The 23,765-nt window shown below is 39.7% G+C and overlaps 1 protein-coding gene across 1 annotated transcript in view; it reads right to left on the reverse strand.

Annotated features, from left to right (window-relative positions):
• EHD4 (EH domain containing 4) overlaps positions 1-22,767 on the reverse strand; it is an 89,185-nt gene extending 66,418 nt beyond the window's left edge. Inside the window, exon 1 of the mRNA XM_060147997.1 lies at positions 22,415-22,767. Coding sequence (XP_060003980.1) covers positions 22,415-22,650 — 236 coding nt within the window. The 5' untranslated portion in view covers positions 22,651-22,767. The remainder of the gene's footprint in view (positions 1-22,414) is intronic.
• Between the last annotated feature and the right edge of the window lie 998 nt (positions 22,768-23,765).

A 23,765-nucleotide genomic window follows, 5' to 3' on the forward strand; every position in this document is an offset into this window, starting at 1 on the left:
AATATATTAACCCCCCACAAGCTATTCATATAAATAGCCCTCCAAGACTACGGTAAATAATTGTTTCTCCTAAACTCACAGAGTAAGAGAAATAAAAGCAAAATGAAGAAGCAGAGGAACCACACCCAGTTAAAAGACCAAGAGAATTCCCCTGAAGGAACAAACAATGAAACAGACCTTTTCAGTCTAATAGACACCGAGTTCAAAAAGGAAGCAATGAAAATACTGAAGGAATTAAGAAAGGCTATCGACAAAAATGCAGATTACTGTAAAAAGGAACTAGAAAGTAAAAGGAGGAGCCAAGAAAAATTAGAAAATTAATTTGCTGAGATGAAAGCTGAGCTAAAGGCATTGAATAGCAGAATGAACAATGCAGAAGAAAGGACAAGTGATCTGGAAGATAGAATAATGGAAACTACCCAATCAAAACAGCAGACAAAAAGCAGAATTAAAAAAAAAAAAAGAAAAAAAAATGAAAGCAATACAAGAGACCTATGGGCTAATATAAAGTGGGTCAGTCTATGCATAATAGGGATTCCAGAAGGAGAAGAAAGAGAAAAGGGGATCGAAAATGTATTTGAAGAAATTATGGCTGAAAACTTCCCAAATCTAAAGAAGGAAACAGATATCCAGATATAGGAAGCACAGAGGGTCCCAAACAAGATGAACCCAAACAGACCTACACTAAGACATATTATAACAAAAATGGCAAAAATTAAAGATAAAGAGAGGATTCTAATGGCAGCAAGAGAAAAACAAAGAGTTAATTACAAGGGAACACCCATATGGCTATCAGCTGATTTCTCTACAGAAACACTGCAGGCCAGAAGGGAGGGGCAAAATATATTCGAAGTCTTGAAAGGGAAAAACATGTGACCTAGAATACTCCACCCAGCAAGATTAGCATTTAAAATAGAAGGAGAAATAAAGAATTTCTCAGACAAGCAAAAACTAAAAGGATACAGCAATACTAAACCTATCCTAAAAGAAATATTGAAAGGTCTTCTCTAAATAGAAAAGGAGCAGGAAGATATAGGAAGGAGGAAATCACAACTGGAAAGTAAATCACTTAAATTAGCCAGTATACAGATCAAAAAGAAAGAAAAAAAAAACCTATTTGTGAAAGCGATGATAAACACAAACAACATCAAAAGGATAAACATGAAGATGTAAAAAAGGACATCAAAATCATAAAATGTGGGGAAGGAGAGTAAGAAAATGCAGATTTTTTTTTTTTTAAGCATGTGTTTGAGCCCATATGACTATCAGTCTAAAGCAAGCAGATAGAGGAAGGGGTTAACATACTTGAAAAACAGGGCAACTACAAATTAAAAACACACAATAGATTCACAAAAACCAAAAAGAAGAGAACACAACCATAAAATAAAAGGAACTAAACCACAAAAAGAAAGGAACAAAGAAGAAACAATCAACTGGAAAACAAGGTTTCAAACGGCAATATGTGTGCATCAATAATTACCTTAAATGTCAATGGACTGAATGCACCAATCAAAAGACATAAAATGGCAGACTGGATTAAAAAAACAAGAGCCTACAATATACTGCCTATAAGAGACCCACCCTAGGGCAAAGGGCACACATAGATTGAAAGTGAGGGGATTCAATGGACTGAATGCTCCAATCAAAAGACATAAAATGGCAGACTGGATTAAAAAAACAAGAGCCTACAATATGCTGCCTGTAAGAGACCCACCCTAGGGCAAAGGGCACACATAGATTGAAAGTGAGGGGATGGAAAAAGATATTTCATGCAAACAGAAATGACAAGAAAACAGGAGTTGCAATACTCATATCAGAAAACAAAGACTTTAAAACAAAGGCTATAAAGAAGGGCACTATGTAATGATAAAAAGATCAATACAAGAGGATTTTATACTCATCAACATATATGCACGTAATATAGGAGCACCCAAATACATAAAACAAATACTAACAGACATAAATTGATGGGAATACAGTAATAGTAGGAAACTTTAACACCTCACTCACATCAATGGACAGATCGTCTAGAAGAAAATCAATAAGGCAACAGAGATCCTAAATGATACAATAGAACAGTTAGACTTAATTGATATTTACAGCACATTACGTCCCAAAAAAACAGAATACACATTCTTTTCAAGTGCACATGGAACATTCTCTAGGACTGACCACATACTAAGGAACAAAACTAACCTCAATGAATTTAAGAGTACAGAAATTATTTCAAGCATCTTCTCTGACCACAATGACCTGAAACTAGGAATCAACCATGGGAAAAGAAATGAGAAAAAAAACGACTACATGGAGACTGAACAACATGTTACTAAAAAAACAATGGGTCAACGAAGAAATCAAAAAGGAAATTAAAAAAATACCTTGAGACAAATGACAATGAAAACACAGCCATACAAAATCTATGGGATACTGCAAAAGCAGTTCTTAGAGGGAAGTTCATAGTGACACAGGCCTGCCTCACAAAATGAGAAAAATCTCAAATAAACAACCTAAACTACCACCTAAAAGAATTAGAAAAAGAAGAACAAACAAAACCTAAAGTCAGCAGAAGGAAGGAAATAATAAAAATCACGGAAGAAATAAATAAAATTGAGATTTAAAAAACAACAGAAAAAGCCAATAAACCAAGAGCTGGTTCTTTGAAAGGGTAAACAAAATCAATAAACCTCTGGCCAGGCTCACCAAGAAAAGAGAGAGAACCCAAATAAACAAAATAAGAAATGAAAAAGGAGAAATCTTAACTGATACCGGAGAAATACAAAACACCATAAGAGAATACCATGCACAATTATATGCCAACAAATTTGACAGCCTAGAAGAAATGGACAACTTTCTAGAAATACACAGTCCATCAAAAGGGAATCAAGAAGAAATAGATGATTTGAATAGACTGATCACTAAAAGTAAAATCGAATCTGTAATTAAAAAAAAACTCCCTACAAACAAAAGTCCAAGACCAGGGACTTCCCTGGTGGTGCAGAGGTTAATGATCCGCCTGCCAATACATGGGACATGGGTTCAAGCCCTGGTCCAGGAAGATCCCACATGCCGCAGAGCAACTAAGCCTATGCGCCACAACTACTGGGCCTGTGCTCTAGAGCCCACGTGCCACAACTACTGAAGCCCATGTGCCTAGAGCCCATGCTCCACAACAAGAGAAGCCACCACAATAAGAAGCCTGCGCACTGCAATGAAGAGTAGCCCCCACTCACCACAACTAGAGAAAGCCTGTGTGTAGCAACGAAGACCCAACACAGCCAAAAATAAATAAATAAATTTATATTTAAAAAAATAGTCCAAGACCAGATGGCTTCATGAATGAATTCTACCAAACACACAAAGAACTTATATTGATTATTTTCAAACTCTTCCAAAAGACTGAAGATGAGGGAACACTCTCAAAGACATTCTATGAAGCCACCATCACCGTGATACCAAAACCAGCAAAGATAACACCAAAAAAGAAAATTACATGCCAATATCTTTGATGAATATAGATGCAAAAATTCTCAACAAAATATTAGCAAAACAAATCCAACAACACATAAAAAAGGTCATACACCACAACCAAGGTGGGATTCATCCCAAGTTCACAAGGATGGCTCAACATACACAAATCAATCAATGTGATACACCACATAAATAAAAGTCAAAAACCACATGATCATCTCAATAGATGCAGAAAAAGCATTTGAAAAAACTCAACATCGATTCATGATAAAAACTCTCACCAAAGTGGGTAAAGAGGGAACACATCTCACATAATAAAAGCCATTTATGACAAACCCACAGCCAATATAATACTCAATGGTGAAAAGCCGAAAGTCTTCCCACTAAAATCTGAAACAAGACAAGGATGCCCACCCTCACCACTTCTATTTGACATAGTATTGGAAGTCCTAGCCACAACAGTTAGACAAGAAAAAGAAATAAAAGGTATCCGAATTGGAAGGGAAGAGGTGAAATTGTCACTATATGCAGATGACATGATACTGTATATAGAAAACCCTAAGGACTCCACCCAAAAACTACTAGATCTAATAAATGAATTTAGCCAAGTAGCAGGATATACAAGATTAACATTCAGAAATTGACTGCATTTCTTTACACTAACAATGAAATATCAGAAAGGGAATGTAAAAAAACAATACCTTTTAAAATCTCACACACACACACACACACACACACACACACACACACACACACACACAAAATACCTAGGAATAAACCTGACCAAGGAGGTGAAAGACTTATATGCTGAGAACTATAAAACATTAATAAAGGAAATTAAAGAGGATTCAAAGAAATGGAAAGATATACCATGCTCTTGGATTGGAAGAATATTGTTAAAATGGCTATGCTACCCAAAGGAATCTACAGATTTAATGCAATCCTTATCAAATTACCCATGACATTTTTCACAAAACTAGAATAATCAAAAAATTTATATGGAACCATATAAACCATATTGCCAAAGCAATCCTGAGGGGGGGGAGAAAACAAAGCAGGAGGCATAACTCTCCCAGACTTTAGACAATACTACAAAGCTACAATAAACAAAACAGTGCAGTATTGGTACAAAAATAGACATACGGATCAATGGAACAGAATAGAGAGCCCAGAAATAAACCTACACACCTACAGTCAATTAATCTTCAAAAAAGGAGGCAAGAATATAAAACGGGAAAAAGTCTCTTCAGCAAGTGTTGCTGGGAAAGTTGGACAGCTGCTTGTAAATCTGCGAAGTTAGAACACAACCTCACAGCATGCACAAAAATAAACTCAAAATGGCTTATAGACTTAAACATAAGACATGACACCATAAAACTCCTAGAAGAGAGCATAGGCAAAACATTCTCTGACATAAATTGTACCAATGTTTTCTTAGATCAGTCTCCCAAGGCAATAGAAATAAAAACAAAAGTAAACAAATGGGACCTAATCAAACTTACAAGCTTCTGCACAACAAAGGAAATCATTAAAACAAAAATGAAAACAAAAAGACAACCTAGGAATGGGAGAAAACATTTGCAAATGATGTGACTGACAAGGGCTTAATCTCCAAAATACACAAACAGCTCATACAACTCAACAACAAAAAAACACCCAACCCAACTGAAAGATAGGCAGAAGACCTTAACAGACATTTCTCCAAAGAAAACATACAGATGGCCAATAGGCACATGAAAAGATGCTCAACATCACTAATTATTAAAGAAATGCAAATTAAAACTATGATAAGGTATCACCTCACACCAGTCAGAATGGTCATCATTAAAAAGTCTACAAATAACAAAAGCTGGAGAGGGTATGGAGAAAAGGGAACCCTCCTATACTGTTGGTGGGAACGTAGTTGGTACAGCCACTATGGAAAACAGTATGGCAGTTACTCAAAAAACTAAAAGTAGAATTACCATATAACCTAGCAATCCTACTCCTGGGCATATTCCTGAACAAAATCATAATTCAAAAAGATACATGCACCCCTATGTTAATAGCACCACTATTCACAATAGCCAAAACATGGAAACAACCTAAATGTCCATTGACAGATGAATGGATAAAGAAGATATGGTACATATATATAATGGAATACTACTAAGCCATAAAAAGAATGAAATAATGCCATTTGCAACAACATGGATGCAACTAGACATTATTATACTAAGTGAAGTATGTCAGAAAGAGAAAGACAAATACCATATGATATCACTTATATATGGAATCTAAAATATGGCACAAATGAACTTATCTACAAAACAGAAATAGACCTACAGACAGAGATCAGACTTGCGGTTGCCAAGGGGGTGGTCGGGTGGGGGGAGAGAGATGGACTGGGAGTTTGGGATTGGTAGATGCAAACTATTACATTTAGAATGGATAAACACCAAGGTCCTACTGTATAGCACAGGGAACTATAACCAATCTCCTGGGATAAACCAAAATGGAAAAGAATATATAGGATTATTCCATAAACAAGGTTAAAAAATAAAAAACCAAAACAAGAATCCTTTCAAAACAGATTTTACTTCCAAGTGGATTAAAGAGTTAAATATTTTTAAAAATCTATTTAAAAAAAGAAAATACAGGTGAATATTTTCTAAATCTTAGGATAAACAAGGATTTTCTAGGCATAAGAGAGATAAAAGACATCTTCTATGGAGGAAAAAAATGCTAGATTTGACCACAAATGTTACATATTTCTGCACGTCAAAAATTATCATAAAAATTAAAAAAGCAAACCTCAAACTGGAAAAAAAACTTATAATAACTATGACAAAGGACTGACAGCCATTATTGAGTAAAATATTTAAATATCTGCAAGATAAAGACTAATACTCCAAATGAAAATTGGTCCAAGTTCATATACAATTCACAAAAAAATATAGATGTTGGCTATATATTTTATGAGTTCAGCTTCACTAGATAAAAAAAAAAGAAACTTTTTCCTATCATATTTATTTGTTTTTAATAGTAATACTTAGTTTTATCAATGGTTTAATGAAATAATAATCCTTATATTAGACTCCCTAATGGGAGTCTAATTTGAAATAACTTTTCTGAATAGGAATATATATACACACACGTACACTCCTTTGTGTGTGTGTGTGTGTATATATATTTAATATATACAGCATACACACACACACACACACACACACACACACACACACACACACACACACACACAAAGTACATTTGTCAAGAGTATATATAGGGACTTCCCTGGTGGCACAGTAGTTAAGAAACCGCCTGCCAATGCAGGGGTCACGGATTCAAGCCCTGGTCTGGGAAGATCCCACATGCTGCAGAGCACCTAAGCCCATGTGCCACAACAACTGAGCCTGCACTCTAGAGCCCGCAAGCCACAGCTACTGAGCTTGTGCACAACTACTGAAGCCTGCGTGCCTAGAGCCCATGCTCCACAACAAGAGAAGCCACCACAATGAGAAGCCCTTGCACTGCAACGAAAAGAAGGCCCTGCTCGCTGCAACTAGAGAAAGCCTGTGTGCTGCAACCAAGACCCAATGCAGCCAAAAATAAATAAATTAATTAAATTAATTAGTATAAAAATGAGTATATATAAACTTGAAAAATATTCATAACTTCTGATGCAGTAATTCATGCTCAGACAGCTATTCTAAGAAAAAAGCTAGATATACTAAGATTTATAGCCAAGAGTATTCATTGCAATATTAGGCATAACAGCATAAAATTAAAAACAATGTTCCTACAGAAATCAGTTGTATTTCTTTACAATAGTAATGAAATATCAGAAAGGGAATGTAAAAAAACAAAAAAACCTTTCAAAATCGTGCCCCCCAAAATAAAATACTTAGGAATAAACTGGACCAAGGAGGTGAAAGACATCTGCTGAGAACTATAAAACATTAATAAAGGAAACTGAAGATGATTCAAAGAAATGGAAAGATATACAATGCTCTTGGATTGGAAGAACAAATATTGTTAAAATGACATACTACCCATGCAGATTTAATGTGATCCCTATCAAATTACCCATGACATTTTTCACAGAACTAGAACAAATCCTAAAATTTATATGGAACCATAAAATCAAAGCAATCTTGAATTGCCAAAAGCAATCTTGAAGAAAAAGAACAAAGCAGCAGTCATAACCCTCCTAGACTTCAGACAATACTACAAAGCTACAGTAATCAAAACAGCATGGTATTAGAACAAAAACAGACTTAGGGGTCAATGAAACAGAATAGAGAGCCCAGAAATAAACCCAAACACCTACAGTCAATTAATCTTTGACAAAGGAGGCAAGAATATAAAACGGGAAAAAGACAGTCTCTTCAGCAAGTGCTGTTGGTAAAGTTGGATAGCCGCATGTAAATCTGATGAAGTTAGAACACACCCTCTCACCAAATACAAAAATAAACTCAAAATGACTTAAAGACTTAAACATAAGACATGACACCATAAAACTCCTAGAAGAGAGCATAGGCAACAATTCTCTGACATAAATTGTACCAGTGTTTTCTTGTGTCAGTCTCCCAAGGCCATAGAAATAAAAACAAAAATAAACAAATGGGACCTAATCAAATTTATAAGCTTTTGCACAACAAAGGTAACCATAAAAAACCAAAAAGACAAGCTACGGAATGGGAGAAAATATTTCCAAGTGATGCAACCGACAAAGGCTTAATTTCCAAAATATACAAAGAGCTCATACGACTCAACAACAAAAAACAAACAACCCAATTGAAAAATGGGCAACACCTAAATAGACATTTCTCCAAAGAAGAAATACAAATGGCCAGTAGGCACATGAAAAGATTCTCAACATCACTAATTATTAGAGAAATGCAAGTCAAAACTACATGAGGTACCACCTCACACCAGTCAGAACAGCCATCACTAAAAACTCTACAAATAACAAATGATGGACAGGATGCTGAGAAAAGGGAACACTTCTACACTGTTCATGGGAATGTAAGTTGGTACAGCCACTGTGGAAAACAGTATGCTGGTTCCTCAGAAAACTAAAAATAGGATTACCATATGATCCAGCAATCCCTCTCCTGGGCATATTCCCAGACAAGACTTTAATCCAAAAAGATACATGCACCCCCATGTTCACAGCACCACTATTCACAATAGCCAAGACACGAAACAACCTAAATGTCCATCGACAGATGAATGGATAAAGAAGATGTGGTACATATATACAATGGAATACTACTCAGCCAAAATCAAATAATGCTATTTGCAGCAACATGGATGCAGCTAGAGATTATCATACTAAGTGAAGTCAGAGAAAGGCAGATACCATATGATATCACTTATATGTGGAATCTAAAATATGACACAAATGAACCTATCTTTGAAACAGAAAGAGACTCACAGACATAGAGAATGGACTTGTGGCTGCCAAGGGGGAGGGGGTTGGGGAAGGGATGGAGTGGGAGGTTGGGGTTAGCAGATGTAAGGTATTATATGTGGCATGGATAAAAAACACGGTCCTACTGTACAGCACAGAGAACTATATTCAGTATCCTACAATAAACTATAATGGAAAAGAATATAAAAAAGAATGTATATATATGATTAACTGAATCACTTTGCTGTACAGCAGAAATTAACACATTGTAACGGAAATGAAAACTACATTAGAAGGAATCAATAGCAGAATAACTGAGGCAGAAGAACAGATAAGTGACCTGGAAGACACAATGGTGGAACTCACTGCTGCGGAACAGAATAAAGAACAAAGAATGAAAAGAAATGAAGACAGCCTAAGATACCTCTGGAACAACAATAAACGCAACAACATTCGCATTATAGGGGTCCCAGAAGGAGAAGACAGAGAGAAAGAACCTGAGAAAATATTTGAAGAGATTATAGTCAAAAACTTCCATAACATGGGAAAGGAAATAGCCACCGAAGTCCAGGAAGCACAGCGAGTCCCATACAGGATAAACCCAAGGAGAAACACGCCGAGACACATAGTAATCAAATTGGCAAAAATTAAAGACAAAGAAAAATTATTGAAAGCAACAAGGGAAAAACAACAAATAACATACAAGGGAACTCCCATAAGGTTAACAGCTGATTTCTCAGCAGAAGCTCTACAAGCCAAAAGGGAGTGGCATGATATACTTAAAGTGATGAAAGGGAAGAAGCTACAACCAAGACTACTCTACCCGGTAAGAATCTCATTCAGATTCGATGGAGAAATCAAAAGCGTTACAGACAAGCAAAAGCTAAGAGAATTCAGCACCACCAAACCAGCTCTACAACAAATGCTAAAAGAACTTCTCTAAGTGGAAAACATAAGAGAAGAAAAGGACCTACAAAAACAAACCCAAAACAATTAAGAAAATGGTCATAGGAACATACATATTGATAATTACCTTAAACGTGAATGGATTAAATGCTCCAAGCAAAAGACACAGGCTTGCTGAGTGGATACAAAAACAACACCCATATATATGCTGTCTACAAGAGACCCACTTCAGACCTAGGGACACATACAGACTGAAAGTGAGGGATGGAAAAAGATATTCCATGCAAATGGAAATCAAAAGAAAGCTTGAGCAGCTATACTCATATCAGATAAAAAAGACTTTAAAATAAAGAATGTTACAAGAGACAAGAAAGGACACTCCATAATGATCAAGGGATCAATCCAAGAAGAAGATATAACAATTATAAATATATATGCACCCAACATAGGAGCTCCTCAATACATAAGGCAACTGCTAACAGCTACAAAAGAGGAAATTGACAGTAACACAATAATAGTGGGGGACTTTAACACCTGTGGACAGATCATCACTTACACCAATGGACAGATCATCCAAAATGAAAATAAATAAGGAAACAGAAGCTTTAAATGACACAATAGACCAGATAGATTTGATATTTATAGGACGTTCCATCAAAAAACAGCAGATTACCCTTTCTTCTCAAGGGCTCACAGAACATTCTCCAGGATAGATCACATCTTGGGTCACAACTCAAGCCTCAGTAAATTTGAGAAAATTGAAATCATATCAAGCATATGTTCTGACCATAACGCTATGAGATTAGACATGAATTACAGGGGAAAAAACACAAACACATGGAGGCTAAACAATACGTTACTAAATAACCAAGACATCACTGAAGAAATCAAAGAGGAAATCAAAAACTACCTAGAGACAAATGACAATGAAAACACGATGATCCAAAACCTATGGGATACAGCAAAAGCAGTTCTAAGAGGGAAGTTTACAGCTATACAAGCCTACCTCAAGAAACAAGAAAAATCTCAAGTAAACCATCTAACATTACACCTAAAGGAACCAGAGAAAGAAGAACAAACAAAACCCAAAGTTAGCAGAAGGAAAGAAATCATAAAGATCAGAGCAGAAATAAATGAAATAGAAACAAAGAAAACAATAGCAAAGATCAATAAAACTAAAAGCTGGTTCTTTGAGAAGATAAACAAAATTGATAAACCATTAGCCAGACTCATCAAGAAAAATAGGGAGAGGACTCAAATCAATAAAATTAGAAATGAAAAAGGAGAAGTTACAACAGACACCACAGAAATACAAAGCATCCTAAGAGACTACTACAAGCAACTCTATGCCAATAAAATGGACAACGTGGAAGAAATGGGCAAATTCTTAGAAAGGTATAACTTTCCAATATTGAACCCAGAAGACACAGAAAATATGAACAGACCATTCACAAGTAATGAAATTGAAACTGTGATTAAAAATCTTCCAACAAACAAAAGTCCAGGACCAGATGGCTTCACAGGTGAATTCTATCAAACATTTAGAGGAGAGCTAACACCCACTCTTCTCAAACTCTTCCAAAAATTGCAGAGGAAGGAACACTCCCAAACTCATTCTATGAGGCCACCATCACCCTGATACCAAAACAGACAAAGATACTACAAAAAAAGAAAATTACAGACCAATATCACTGATGAATATAGATGCAAAAATCCTCAACAAAATACCAGCAAACAGAATCCAACAACACATTAATAGGATCATACACCATCATCAAGTGGGATTTATCCCAGGGATGCAAGGATTCTTCAATATATGCAAATCAATCAATGTGATACACCATATTAACAAACTCAAGAATAAAAACCATATGATCATCTCAATAGATGCAGAAAAAGCTTATGACAAAATTCAACACCCATTTATGATAAAAACTCTCCAGAAAGTGGGCATAGAGGGAACCTACCTCAACATAATAAAGGCCATATACAACAAACCCACAGCAAACATCATTCTCAATGGTGAAAAACTGAAAGCATTTCCTCTAAGATCAGGAACAAGACAAGGATATCCACTCTCACCACTATTATTCAACATAGTTTTGGAAGTCCTAGCCACGGCAGAGAAGAAAAAGAAAGAAAAGGAATACAAATTGGAAATGAAAAAGTAAAACTGTCACTCCTTGCAGATGACATGATACTATTACATAGAGAATCCTAAAAATGCCACCAGAAAACTACTAGAGCTAATCAATGAATTTGGTTAAGTTGCAGGATACAAAATTAATGCACAGAAATCTCTTGCATTCCTATACACTAATGATGAAAAATCTGAAAGAGAAATTATGGAAACATTCTCATTTACCATTGCAACAGAAAGAATAAAATACCTAGGAATAAACCTACCTAGGGAGACAAAAGACCTGTATGCAGAAAACTATAAGACACTGATGAAAGAAATTAAAGATGATACCAACAGATGGAGAGATATACCACGTTCTTGGATTGGAAGAATCAATATTGTGAAAATGACTATACTACCCAAAAGCAATCTACAGATTCAATGCAATCCCTATCAAATTACCAATGGCATTTTTTACGGAACTGGAACAAATAATCTTAAAATTTGTATGGAGACACAAAAGACCCCGAATAGCCAAAGCAGTCTTGAAGTAAAAAAACGGAGCTGGAGGAATCAGACTCCCTGACTTCAGACTATACCACAAAGCTACAGTAATCAAGACAATATGGTACTGGCACAAAAACAGAAACATAGACAATGGAACAATATAGAAAGCCCAGAGGTAAACCCATGCACCTATGTTCAACTAATCTATGACAAAGGAGACAAAGATATACAATGGAGAAAAGACAGTCTCTTCAATAAGTGGTGCTGGGAAAACTGGACAGCTACATGTAAAAGAATGAAGTTAGAACACTTCCTAACACCATACACAAAAATAAAGTCAAAATGGATTAGAGACCTAAATGTAAGACCAGACACTATAAAACTCTTAGAGGAAAACATAGGAAGAATACTCTTTGACATAAATCACAGCAAGATCCACCTCCTAGAGTAATGAAAATAAAAACAAAAATAAACAAATGGGACCTAATGAAACTTCAAAGCTTTTGCACAGCAAAGGAAACCATAAACAAGACAAAAAGACAACCCTCAGAATGGGAGAAAATATTTGCAGACGAATCAACAGACAAAGGATTAATCTCCAAAATATATAAACAGCTAATGCAGCTCAATATTAATGAAACAAACAACCCAATCCAAAAATGGGCAGAAGACCTAAACAGACATTTCTCCAAAGAAGACATACAGATGGCCAAGAAGCACATGAAAAGATGCTCAACAACATCACTAATAACTAGAGAAATGCAAATCAAAACTACAATGAGGTATCACCTCACAGCAGTTAGAATGGGCATCATCAGAAAATCTACAAACAACAAATGCTGGAGAGGGTGTGGAGAAAAGGGAACCCTCTTGCACTGTTGGTGGGAATGTAAATTGATGCAGCCACTATGGAGAACAGTATGGAAGTTCCTTAAAAAACTAAAAATAGAATTACCATATGACCCAGCAATCCCACTACTGGGCATATACCCAGAGAAGACCATAATTCAAAAAGACACATGCACCCCAATGTTCATTGCAGCACTATTTACAATAGCCAGATCACGGAAGCAACCTAAATGCCCATCGACAGACGAATGGATAAAGAAGATGTGGTACATATATACAATGGAATATTACTCAGCCATAAAAAGGAACGAAATTGAGTCATTTGTTGAGACATGGATGGGTCTAGAGACTGTCAGAGAGAGTGAAGTAAGTCAGAAAGAGAAAAACAAATATCGTATATTAACGCATGTATGTGGAACCTAGAAAAATGGTACAGATGAACCGGTTTGCAGGGCAGAAGTTGAGACACAGATGTAGAGAACAAACGTATGGACACCAAGGGGGGAAAACCGCGGTGGGTGGTGTGCTGAATTGGGTGATTGGGATTGACATGTATACACTGATGTGTATAAAATTGATGACTAATAAGAACCTGCAGTATAAAAAAACAAAGAAACCAAAAAAACAACTAATACTAAACTTTCTTTGGGTTATTTGTATGGAAATATGTTAATATAACTGTTTCAGACATTACAAAAAGACCCAACACAGCCATAAATAAATAAATATTAAAAGAAAAAAAACTCACTGGATTTTCCAATTTGAATATTGGGATTGAAATTAAAACATATCAAAATCAAAAAAAAAGAAATTAACACATTGTAAATCAACTATATTTCAATTAAAAACTGGGAAAAATATTAAAAACAACGTTCCAAGCTTTATGATAGAATATGATGCAAACATTATTTTTGAAGATTACTTAATGACACCAGAAAAAATGCATCATATCGTATTAAGTGAAAAAGGCTGTTTATTAAACTGCATTTATTGCATAATCCCCAGTTTTATAATCATGACTTCTATGTCTTCCTCTACATCAGCTGCTAAAAATGTGAACAGATGGAGCTTGGACCATATGCCATGGAAGGTCCACCACAGTGAGCCTCTCTCTTCAGGCTTGATGGTTCTAGTGTCATGATTCCATCAACTGAATATTCGTGTAGCAACGGCTCTCTAATGTTTCCTGGGGGAGGCTGCCTAAGAATCACCTTGAGATATAGTTTATAAAAACAAAAAACAGATTTCTCAGTCTCATCCACAGAGATTCCAATTCATAAGGTCTGGGATGAAGCCCTGGAATCTGTTTCCGAAGGTGTCCTGGTGATCCTGACCCACAGACAGATCCAGGAACCACAGCTCTCTAGTTCACAATTTTCCAAGGTTTTGAAAAATACATTGAATGCCTTTTAGAAGTAAGCTTCTAGATGTCACTTCTCCTAATCCTCGGGTACCGCTGCCCTTTGTCAGGTAGACGATGTAATGAGTGGATGAGAGGCCAACCTACGGCATCTCGCCGAGCTGACTGATGCTGCCAATGCCACACTCAACCTGGCCGGTACCGCCCCCCCCCCGAATCCTTGCTCCAAGTCCTGCCTCCTCTTGGGCTTCTGAAATGCCAGCCTCTCCCCCTCCACGGGCCCCTTCCATCAACTTCTAACTCTGCTGAGGCCATGCTCATCAACCAAACCTCCAGAATGCCTGTGACCAGGGCACGATTCCTCGCCTTCAGTGCCCAGCTGCTGAGAGTTTTCTATATTTGACGCTTCACCTCCCACTCATTCCTCAACCCTCTGCCACCTGGCTTCCATCACCACCACCTACTGACTCTTACCAAGGTCACCCTGGCTCCTGGTGGCTAATCCACTGGCTCCGTTTCCCCAAGGCAGCTGATGCTGCTGACCACCCAGCCCTCGTTCCCTGGCTTTTGTAGGGGTCGTCTTCTGTTTCACCTGTCTAGCATCCATTTCCCCTATCTGATAGCCGTGCCCTGAGAAGCTGCCTCTCCCCACCCTTAGTCTGTGAGGTTTGGGGGCTGACCACCCCACTCCAGGCACGGGTACTTCATTCCCCTGGCTCGAGAGACTGGTGCAAGGATGGGCAGACGGCCAAAGTTGAGCCAATAAAACTCAAACCTGAGACTTTCCGTGAAACTATGGGGAAAGGGGTTCTCTTTTTTCCTACTGGGGTTGCTGAGCCGGCAGAATGTGAGTCTGGAATTAGAGAGGGTCTGCCCACCCCACGAGGAACTGCCTGAGAAGGAAGCCAGCAGAGCTGAGACAGCGAGTCCTGATGGCACCACGTGGGGTCCTAGGCCAGGCCTGAAGCCAGCATAGCCTGGTTCAAACAGTTTTGTGAGAAAAGGTATACCTTTTTTTTTTTTTAACAGATTTTATTTTTTAGAGCGGTTTTACGTTCACAGCAAAATTGAGTGGACAATACAGAGGTTTCCCACACACCCCCTGCCTAGACATATGCATCGCCTCCCCCATCATCAACATCCCCCAATAGAGTGGTGCGCTTATCACAACTGATGAACCCACCCTGACACAGCATTATCACCAAGAGTCCACAGTTTACATTAGGGTTCACTCTTGGTGATGTACATTCTATGGGCTAAGGTATACCTTTTTACTTAAGATTTTTTTAGTTGAATTGCTGTCACTTGCAAGCAAAACAGCCCTAAGATGGCTCTGAACCATCTTCCTCCCCTGGCATTACTCCACCTACCTGGTGACACTTCCCCCAGCGTCTCCACAAGCTCCTCTTCCTCTCATTCCAGACCCATATGTCTGACCCCTCACGGACTCTACACCTGGGTGTCCACTTACGCACAGGCTTAAATCTAAACTCGTAAGTATGCCCCTACTCTTCCTCCTCTTGTGTCCCCATCTCAGTGGATAGCTCAACCACCTACCCGGTTACCCAAACCTGGGCCTCATCATTGACACTTTCTCACTTTCCCTTCCCCATCTCCTTGGGGCAGCGAATTCTGGCTCATTCCGTAGGGTTCAGCTTTTAGGTTGTATCCTCAGGGAGGCCTTTTCCAACAACCAAACCTGCAGGAAGGGTCCCTCCTATGCTCCCATCCCAAACTGTGCTTTAGTGTCACAGCTCTTGTCACCCAGAGCCCTCACAGTTTGATTCTTCTCCATAGTCTGTGATAGCTGGACCCATTCCTGAAATCAATAGTATTTGAGTAAAGAAACACTAGGCTGTGTAGGTATGATCTTATACTGTATATTGTAAATAAAGTCTATTGTTTGGTGAAAATTAAATATTTCAGTATCTCGGCGAGATCTGTAAAAGGTATGGTACTTGACACACACTACTATGATTTTCAGGGGTCCAGCACTTGAATGGGGGTGAGAACCACTCAATTGGACCCACAGTGTTTCCCTAAAGGAACTTTTTAAGATTATTTTTGATGTGGACCATTTAGTTTTGAAGTCTTTACTGAATTTGTTACAATATTACTTCTGTTTTATGTTTTGTTTTTTTGGCCCCAAGGCATGTGGGATCTCAGCTCCCTGACCAGGGATCGAACCCGCACCCCCTGCATTGGAAGGTGAAGTCTTAACCACTGGACCACCAACCAGACTGCCTCCTAGTGAGTGCCTTCACTTCTCTTTAATAACCGAGTCTAGAGCCTATCAAAGGAATGGAGCAGAGCTTTGTCCTTAAACAAAATCTATTTCCCCCCATTTTTGAAAACTGGGACATTTGTCTGCTTCCAATTTTCTGATACTTTGCATATTCTTCATAATTTCTTACAAATCACCAAACACAGTCCTTAGAGCACAACTGCAAGTTCGTCCTATAAGGGCCTCCCATCTATCTATCCAACCGGGTATTTACTCGGTCTTGCCTGTGCCAGGCCCTGGAGAGCTCCTCGCAGTCTGGGTTTGAGTCCCTCTCAAACATGGCTGGGCTCCCTTTACCATCCCTGGAGCATTTTCTTTGAGAGAAAAGGAGGAAGCCAAATAATAGCTGAGTAGTTCTGCTTTCTGTTAATGTTATAGCAAGAGTTCCAAGCAGTGAGCCTATCACTTCCTGATTCTTTTTCTTGTTCTAATCATACCTAAAAAGGCTTTTTTATTGTCTGAGGCATTTTTGCCCTCTCAGCCCACTCACTCCAGCTTCTTAGTGCTTTGTACTGTCCATAAACCTTGTTTTCACCCTTGTGTGTAGAACCCCTGCTCCCTTTTCCCCTATTAATGCTATATTTAATATTTAAAGTTTTAAAGCATAATTACTTTTTCAAGCATTTTATAGGAAAACATCATACCTTGATTTTACTAGCTTAAGTGTTATGAAGAATGTACATTTATACACAGACAAGACCATACAAGGGAACAAGCGTAGGGATGGTGCAATGGCTATTTGTACTCCTTTTTTCTCGGGTCTGCTCCTTAGTTCCTTCTGTCCTTGTGTTATTTCAGCTTATTCCCACTTTTTTTTTCATTTGTTTTCTTTCTGGCATCCATTTTTATTTTAAATTATTGTACACAAATGCAGAAATTACCTGACTAGCACTAACTGCAGAATTTATAGAAAGTAAATAAATCACAGGATGCTTAATACTGAAAGACTGAATTGTTTTATATTTTTTATCGAGATATAATTCATACGCCATAAAATTCACATTTTTAAAAGGCACAATTCTGTAGTTTTTAGTATACTCACAGAGTTGTGAAACTAATACCACTATCTAATTTCAGAACATTTTTATCACCCAAAAAGAAACGCTGTACCCATTAGAAGTCACTTCCTTATTCTTTTTTGCAGTGTGGATATCCAGTTGTCCCACCATCATTTGTTAAAAAGAATATTTTCCCCCATTGAATTGTCTTGGAACCCTTGTAAAAACAAATTTATCATAGATGTATGGGTTTATTTCTGGACTCTCAATTCTATTCAGTTGATCTAGATGTTTATCTTTAGCTAGTATCACACTGTCTTGTTTACTGTAGCTTTGTGGTAAGTTTTGAAATCAGAAGTATGAGAAATGCAATTTTTTTTCAAGATTGTTTTGGCTTTTCTGGATCCCTTACACTTCCATGTGAATTTTAGGATCAGCTTGTCAATTTCTGTAAAGAAGGCAACTGGGATTTTGCTAGGGATTGCCGTGAATCTGCAGGTCACTTTGAGTACTACTGCCATTCTAAAAATATTAAGTTTCCCAATCCATGAACATGGAATGTCTTTCTTTTTTTTTTTAAGGCTTTCTTTAATTTCTTTCAACAAAGTTTTATCGTTTTCAGTGCATAAGTTTTACATGACTTTTGTTAAATTTATTCCTAAGTATTTTATTTTTTAAGGTGCTATTATAAATGGAATTTTCTTAATTTCATTTTCAGATTGTTCATTGCTAGTGTATAGAAATATAATTGATTCTGTATATTAATCTTATATCCTGACATCTTGCTGAACTTGTTAGTTTTAAGAGTTTTTTTAAGGCTTTTCCTAAATCTTTAGGATTTTTCTATATACAAGATCATGTCCTCTGTGAATAGAGATGGTTTTTCTTCTTCCTTTCCAATCTACATGCCTTCTGTTTCTTTTTCTTGCCTAATTTCCTTGGTCTCTACCCTTTAAAAGCCTATATAGCTTCCTGAGTGACTTCCTTTTTTTTTTCTTTATTAGGATAAATTTTTTGAGAGAACAGGACAGGGTGTAGGAGGAAGAGAGAAAGTGGAGCTCTTAAAAATCAGAAGTTGTGGGCTTCCCTGGTGGCACAGTGGTTGAGAGTCCGCCTGCAGATGCAGGGGACACGGGTTCGTGCCCCAGTCCGGGAGGATCCCACATACCGCGGAGCGGCTGGGCCCGTGAGCCATGGCCGCTGAGCCTGCGTGTCCGGAGGCTGTGCTCCGCAACGGGAGAGGCCACAACAGTGAGAGGCCTGCGTACCGCAAAAAAAACACAACAAAACCAGAAGTTGCAGTTGTGTGGTTTGAATGGATTTTTGGTGAACCTCACATCCTCTCAGTGGAAATGTCTTCCTTCATAGCACCTGGGCCCAGGGACTTTCTGGGGGAATCTCTGAAATCTGTTTTCCTCAGGTTTTGGACATAAGCCTGGCTGAACCCAATATCCAGCCTTCCTTGGCTGTTAAAGAGTCTACCATGACATGGCCACTTCCCCCGTGCCCATCTCTTCTCCTTCTCTGGTCAGTTCTTTCCTGCTGGTCAGAGGCAGAGCACCAACAGTTCCTCCCATTGCATCCTCTGTCTTCTGAGAAATAAAACTGTCAACGAGACAATAGGCTGTTTGTTTCTACCTCCAAAAGACTTTGACAAACATCTCCTGAAGTTCTGGGCCAGCTTTGTGACCCATGTGAGGAGAGTCCACCAAGACTCTCCTTCTATCCATCCTCCTCCTCACACTTGAGTCCTTCATGGTGATCTTCCATGCAGGAATGAGCACAACTTCTTGACACTCAGGTTCTCCATCCGCCCCATTTAGGAGACCTCTTCATTAGAACACAGCACACACTTAATTTCTTCACTCTTGGTCAATGTCCTGGCTCACCATGTTTCAGTGGGGCTCTTAGTTCATCTCAGTTATGGGACAAAAGGAAGCAAGAGTAAGGTTTCATCAAGGGTGTGGAATGTACATCAAAGGTCTTGCTGATTGGCTTTACAAGGAGAGAAGTTTCCCTCCATATCAGTGAAGGTTCTGTGTTACCAGTGACCTCTTGGGATATGCAGGAAGCCAGGTAGATAAGAATCTCTGACTATGCAGATAGGTGCACCCCATAGTCAAGTATGAGCTTCCAGTGCTCACTGGCTAGAAGCAAACCACCCAGGCACTGAGAAAAGACAGCCACGGATGCAGGCATGTTCCAGGACTGTCAGCACCCTGGGCCAACACCTCTGGCCCCCAGTTCCAGTGCAGGATTCTAGAGGGCAGCTGCCCTTTTGTTTGGGGCTTTCCTCCCAGAAGCTACATCTTTTCCTCCTAGCTCCACTCTGAAACCAAACTCCTGTCTCCGGTGCTCACCAACCTTCCTGTCTACCCTGATTTTCTTCTACCCTGTCTACCTCACAGGTCCACTTTTGTGCCTGCTGCCTAACAATAAAGTCACTTTGTCGTTAGGGAAGGTCTCAAGAGCAAGTGACTTCCTGATAAGGTGACTCCTCCCTCACCCTGGTGTTGCACATGGGGCTCCAGTGCCTCCTGAGAAGTAGTTCATTTGGATGGAGTTGCCAGACCTCAAAATCAATCTTTGAACTATGCTTAGCTATTCCACAAATCTCCCCCCAAATGATGAAACAGAAAAACAGTAAACTGAAAAAAAGATCGATTCATGTTCCTGTGGGTTTGTTCTCTTGCCTTTGGCTTGCTTACTATCCAGGCTGTGGGAGCAGAGAGAGTGCCTCATCACATCCGGGTTGACATAGTATCAACCATGGCTCCCTAATCACACAATAAAGCTCTCATGGCAAGGACAGATGGGAGGAACTACTCAGGGTGCTGTGAACATGCCACCGCTAATGTCTGAGACTATTATAACAATGCTTACCTTCTTATCCTTTATTTGTATATTTCAAAAAAAAAGTCCACCTACCACTCTTGTACCACTTGGTCATAATACTTCATTGTCCCACATACTTAAAAACTGGTTAGTATTACTGAGACCTTAAATGTATTGTGCCTCATCTTTCAAGATATCAGTTACTGTAATATTTCTATCGTTCATTTTGAGTGTCTTAGGTGACATATTTAATACTGTTTTCAGCTTACTAATAAGCACCAAATAGAGCAATTTAAAATTATTTTCTTCCATCTTCCTTCACATTCAATTTACTGCCTAGAACTATATTTCAATATAGTATATTTGTTTTACTGAATTCATTCATAGTGTATCTGCAGGCCTATATTTTCTGTAGTGACAACTACTCTATTTGTGGGAACTATTTAGGTCACTGGAAGGGAGAAAAAGAGGTCACTACTTAATAGAAATGGCATGTATCCAAATACCAATGCAGTTTTCTGAACACCTGTTGAACATCAATGATGAAGAGACTGTTACAATTTCCAAAACCCTGGATCAAAACCTTAAATGATTACTTTGTTTCAACTGACACAGTTTAACCCAGGAAAACAAGTCTCCTAACCAAAGAAAGTGAGTCTTAATATGCCAGCTGCTTTAAAAGTAAAATAGCCTCTTCAAAAAGCTATCTGTTACAATGTAAATGATTTCCCATCAAAAATCACTAGGAAGGAGCTATACGATTTGAATGTCAAGGCATGCACAGTAACTGTTTGCTTTTGGAGACACAGCGAGCATGACAATATTTTCAGCTGTCAAGGGTGAGGGAGGAGGGACTGATCCACCTAAGAAATGGAAACTAACGAATAGTAATATGACACTCCCCCTTAGTTCCACTGGGCATCCGCTGGTGCGGCGGCTACACACAGCTAACTTCCTAACGCACGGTAAAGGGAGGCTGTGCAAGAGCTGAATGAAGGCGGCCTCTCTACCCTGTCCCCCGAACTCTGTGGTGGAGGCGGCGTGCAAGGACCGCAAGGGAAGGGGGAGTGGGCAATACCCTCTACTGTTGCCGTTCGTTCTTTCTTTCTTCCTTTCTTTCATTCATCCAACAAATAGTTATTCGCGGGGCACTGTGCTAGGGGCTTAACTTTCCAACTTTGACTCAATAACACATTCTGTTACCCCACACCTCCGTCCCCATTTCCAGCCGTAGCCCTCACTAGCTCATCAAGAAGGTGCTTATTATAACCTCGCTTTCCCTCCCTTCCCCGGGTTCCCAGGCTAGGGTGACAAGATAATGCCAGCCAGAGGAGTGCCTTTCCAAAAGCAAAGAAGGAGGGCTCGGAGTACGCAGACAGGGGCGGGGGGCGGTTTCGAGGACTCTCCTGGCTGCGTAGGGAGAGCCAGCCCCTACTTTGTCGGCCGCGCCCCGCTTGGGGCTTCGGACACCCGGGCACCGCGCTCGGACGGGGAACCTGAGGTCACGCCGATACTGAAGGAGGAAGCAGCGAAGACGGGGATCCTCCAAGGGGAAGTGTGAGCTGCAGGAAGCCCGAGGGAGGCGGGAGGCTGGTGACAACGAGCACACACGTGGGGAGGACCGCCTCCACCTAGGTGGTGGGGACAGGTTCGCAGGCAGGGGTGAGGAGCGGGCGGGGAGGGTTACCTGATGAACGTGGTCTTGCCCGTGCTGTACTGGCCCACCAGCAGGATCATGGGCTTGTTCTCAAAGTCGGCGTCCTCCAGCGCGGGCGAGTGGAACTCGTGGAAGCGGTACGCCTCCTCCAGCGGCAGCACCTTGCGCAGGTAGAGCGAGCGCAGGCCGCCCGTCACCGTCTGCACCGCGTCCGCGCCGCCCGCTCGTTCGCGCCCGCCCGCCTGCCGCCCCAACCAGCTAAACATCCTGCCGCCGGTCCGCCCGTCCGCACCCCTCGCTCGCCCTCTCAGTGCAGGTCCAGCGAACTGTCCTCACTCCGGACTCGACCCTCCCCAGCTCGCACTGAGCTGCCCAGGCCGCCCTAGCCACCGCCCGAGCTGGCCCCGCCTCGCACCGTCTCAGCCAATCCCCAGTATCTACGTCACGGGAGCTCGTTCACTATTCAGAAGGGCTCTCTCAAGTCCTTCCTCATTGGGCTGCTACCAGCGCGGGTGGAGGGGCCAACCAATGGAGAGGAGGTTCTTAATGAATTATTGATGACGGAGCCCTCTGGAGGACTGGGAGGGGAAGAGGGTGTTTCTCGAAACCACCAGCGCACTCTGGCCAGGTGGCGTCGGCTTCCGGGCAAATCTGAACTGGTAATAAAAGAGCCTCCGGAGGCTCCTTAGTCTCCGGGAACGTTTACTCATTCCAGCCCTATGGACGTCGATGCTGGGGACAAATGTTCAGAAAGTTGACAGGCAGGTTCTTTCTACCTACTGGCAGGTTATTACACACATTTTATTGGTGAAGAGACCCTGACTCACGGACACAATTGACAATATTTGAAGTAGGGGAAGTAGACTTCAATTTACTTGGGTATATGTTTCTCCACACTGCCTCCACTAAATTCTGGGTCGATTGAAGACCTTTTGCCCTTAGTTTTCTTTATCTGATTTTCTGTAAATTTGAAGATTTAGTTATCCTCATTATTACAACCTCATTGCCACATAGTAACATAAAAAGACTTACCTCCTAGCTGTCTCTTTTTCAGGTGAAATGGATACATCTAAATTGAGATTGGGAGAAATAATCAGCCATCACTTTTGGTGTCCTAGGTTACAGTTTTAAAATGTCTCAGTTGTTTCAGAGCATTTCTCAAATGTGGTGGAGGGGGGCACCTGCATAAGAATAACCTGGGATACTTGTTAAAAATGCAGATTTCTGGTCATCACCCCAGACCTACTGAATTAAAATACTGAAGAGGGTTGGAGCTCAACAACTACCCCCAGGTGATTCTGATGTATCCTAAATGTGAGGTAATAGGATCACAACGGACTTCTCACATTTGATAGCAATGCAGTCTGATTCAGTGGGTATG

Source organism: Lagenorhynchus albirostris, chromosome 1 (assembly GCF_949774975.1).
Source record: "Lagenorhynchus albirostris chromosome 1, mLagAlb1.1, whole genome shotgun sequence".
Lineage (NCBI taxonomy): Eukaryota > Metazoa > Chordata > Mammalia > Artiodactyla > Delphinidae > Lagenorhynchus > Lagenorhynchus albirostris.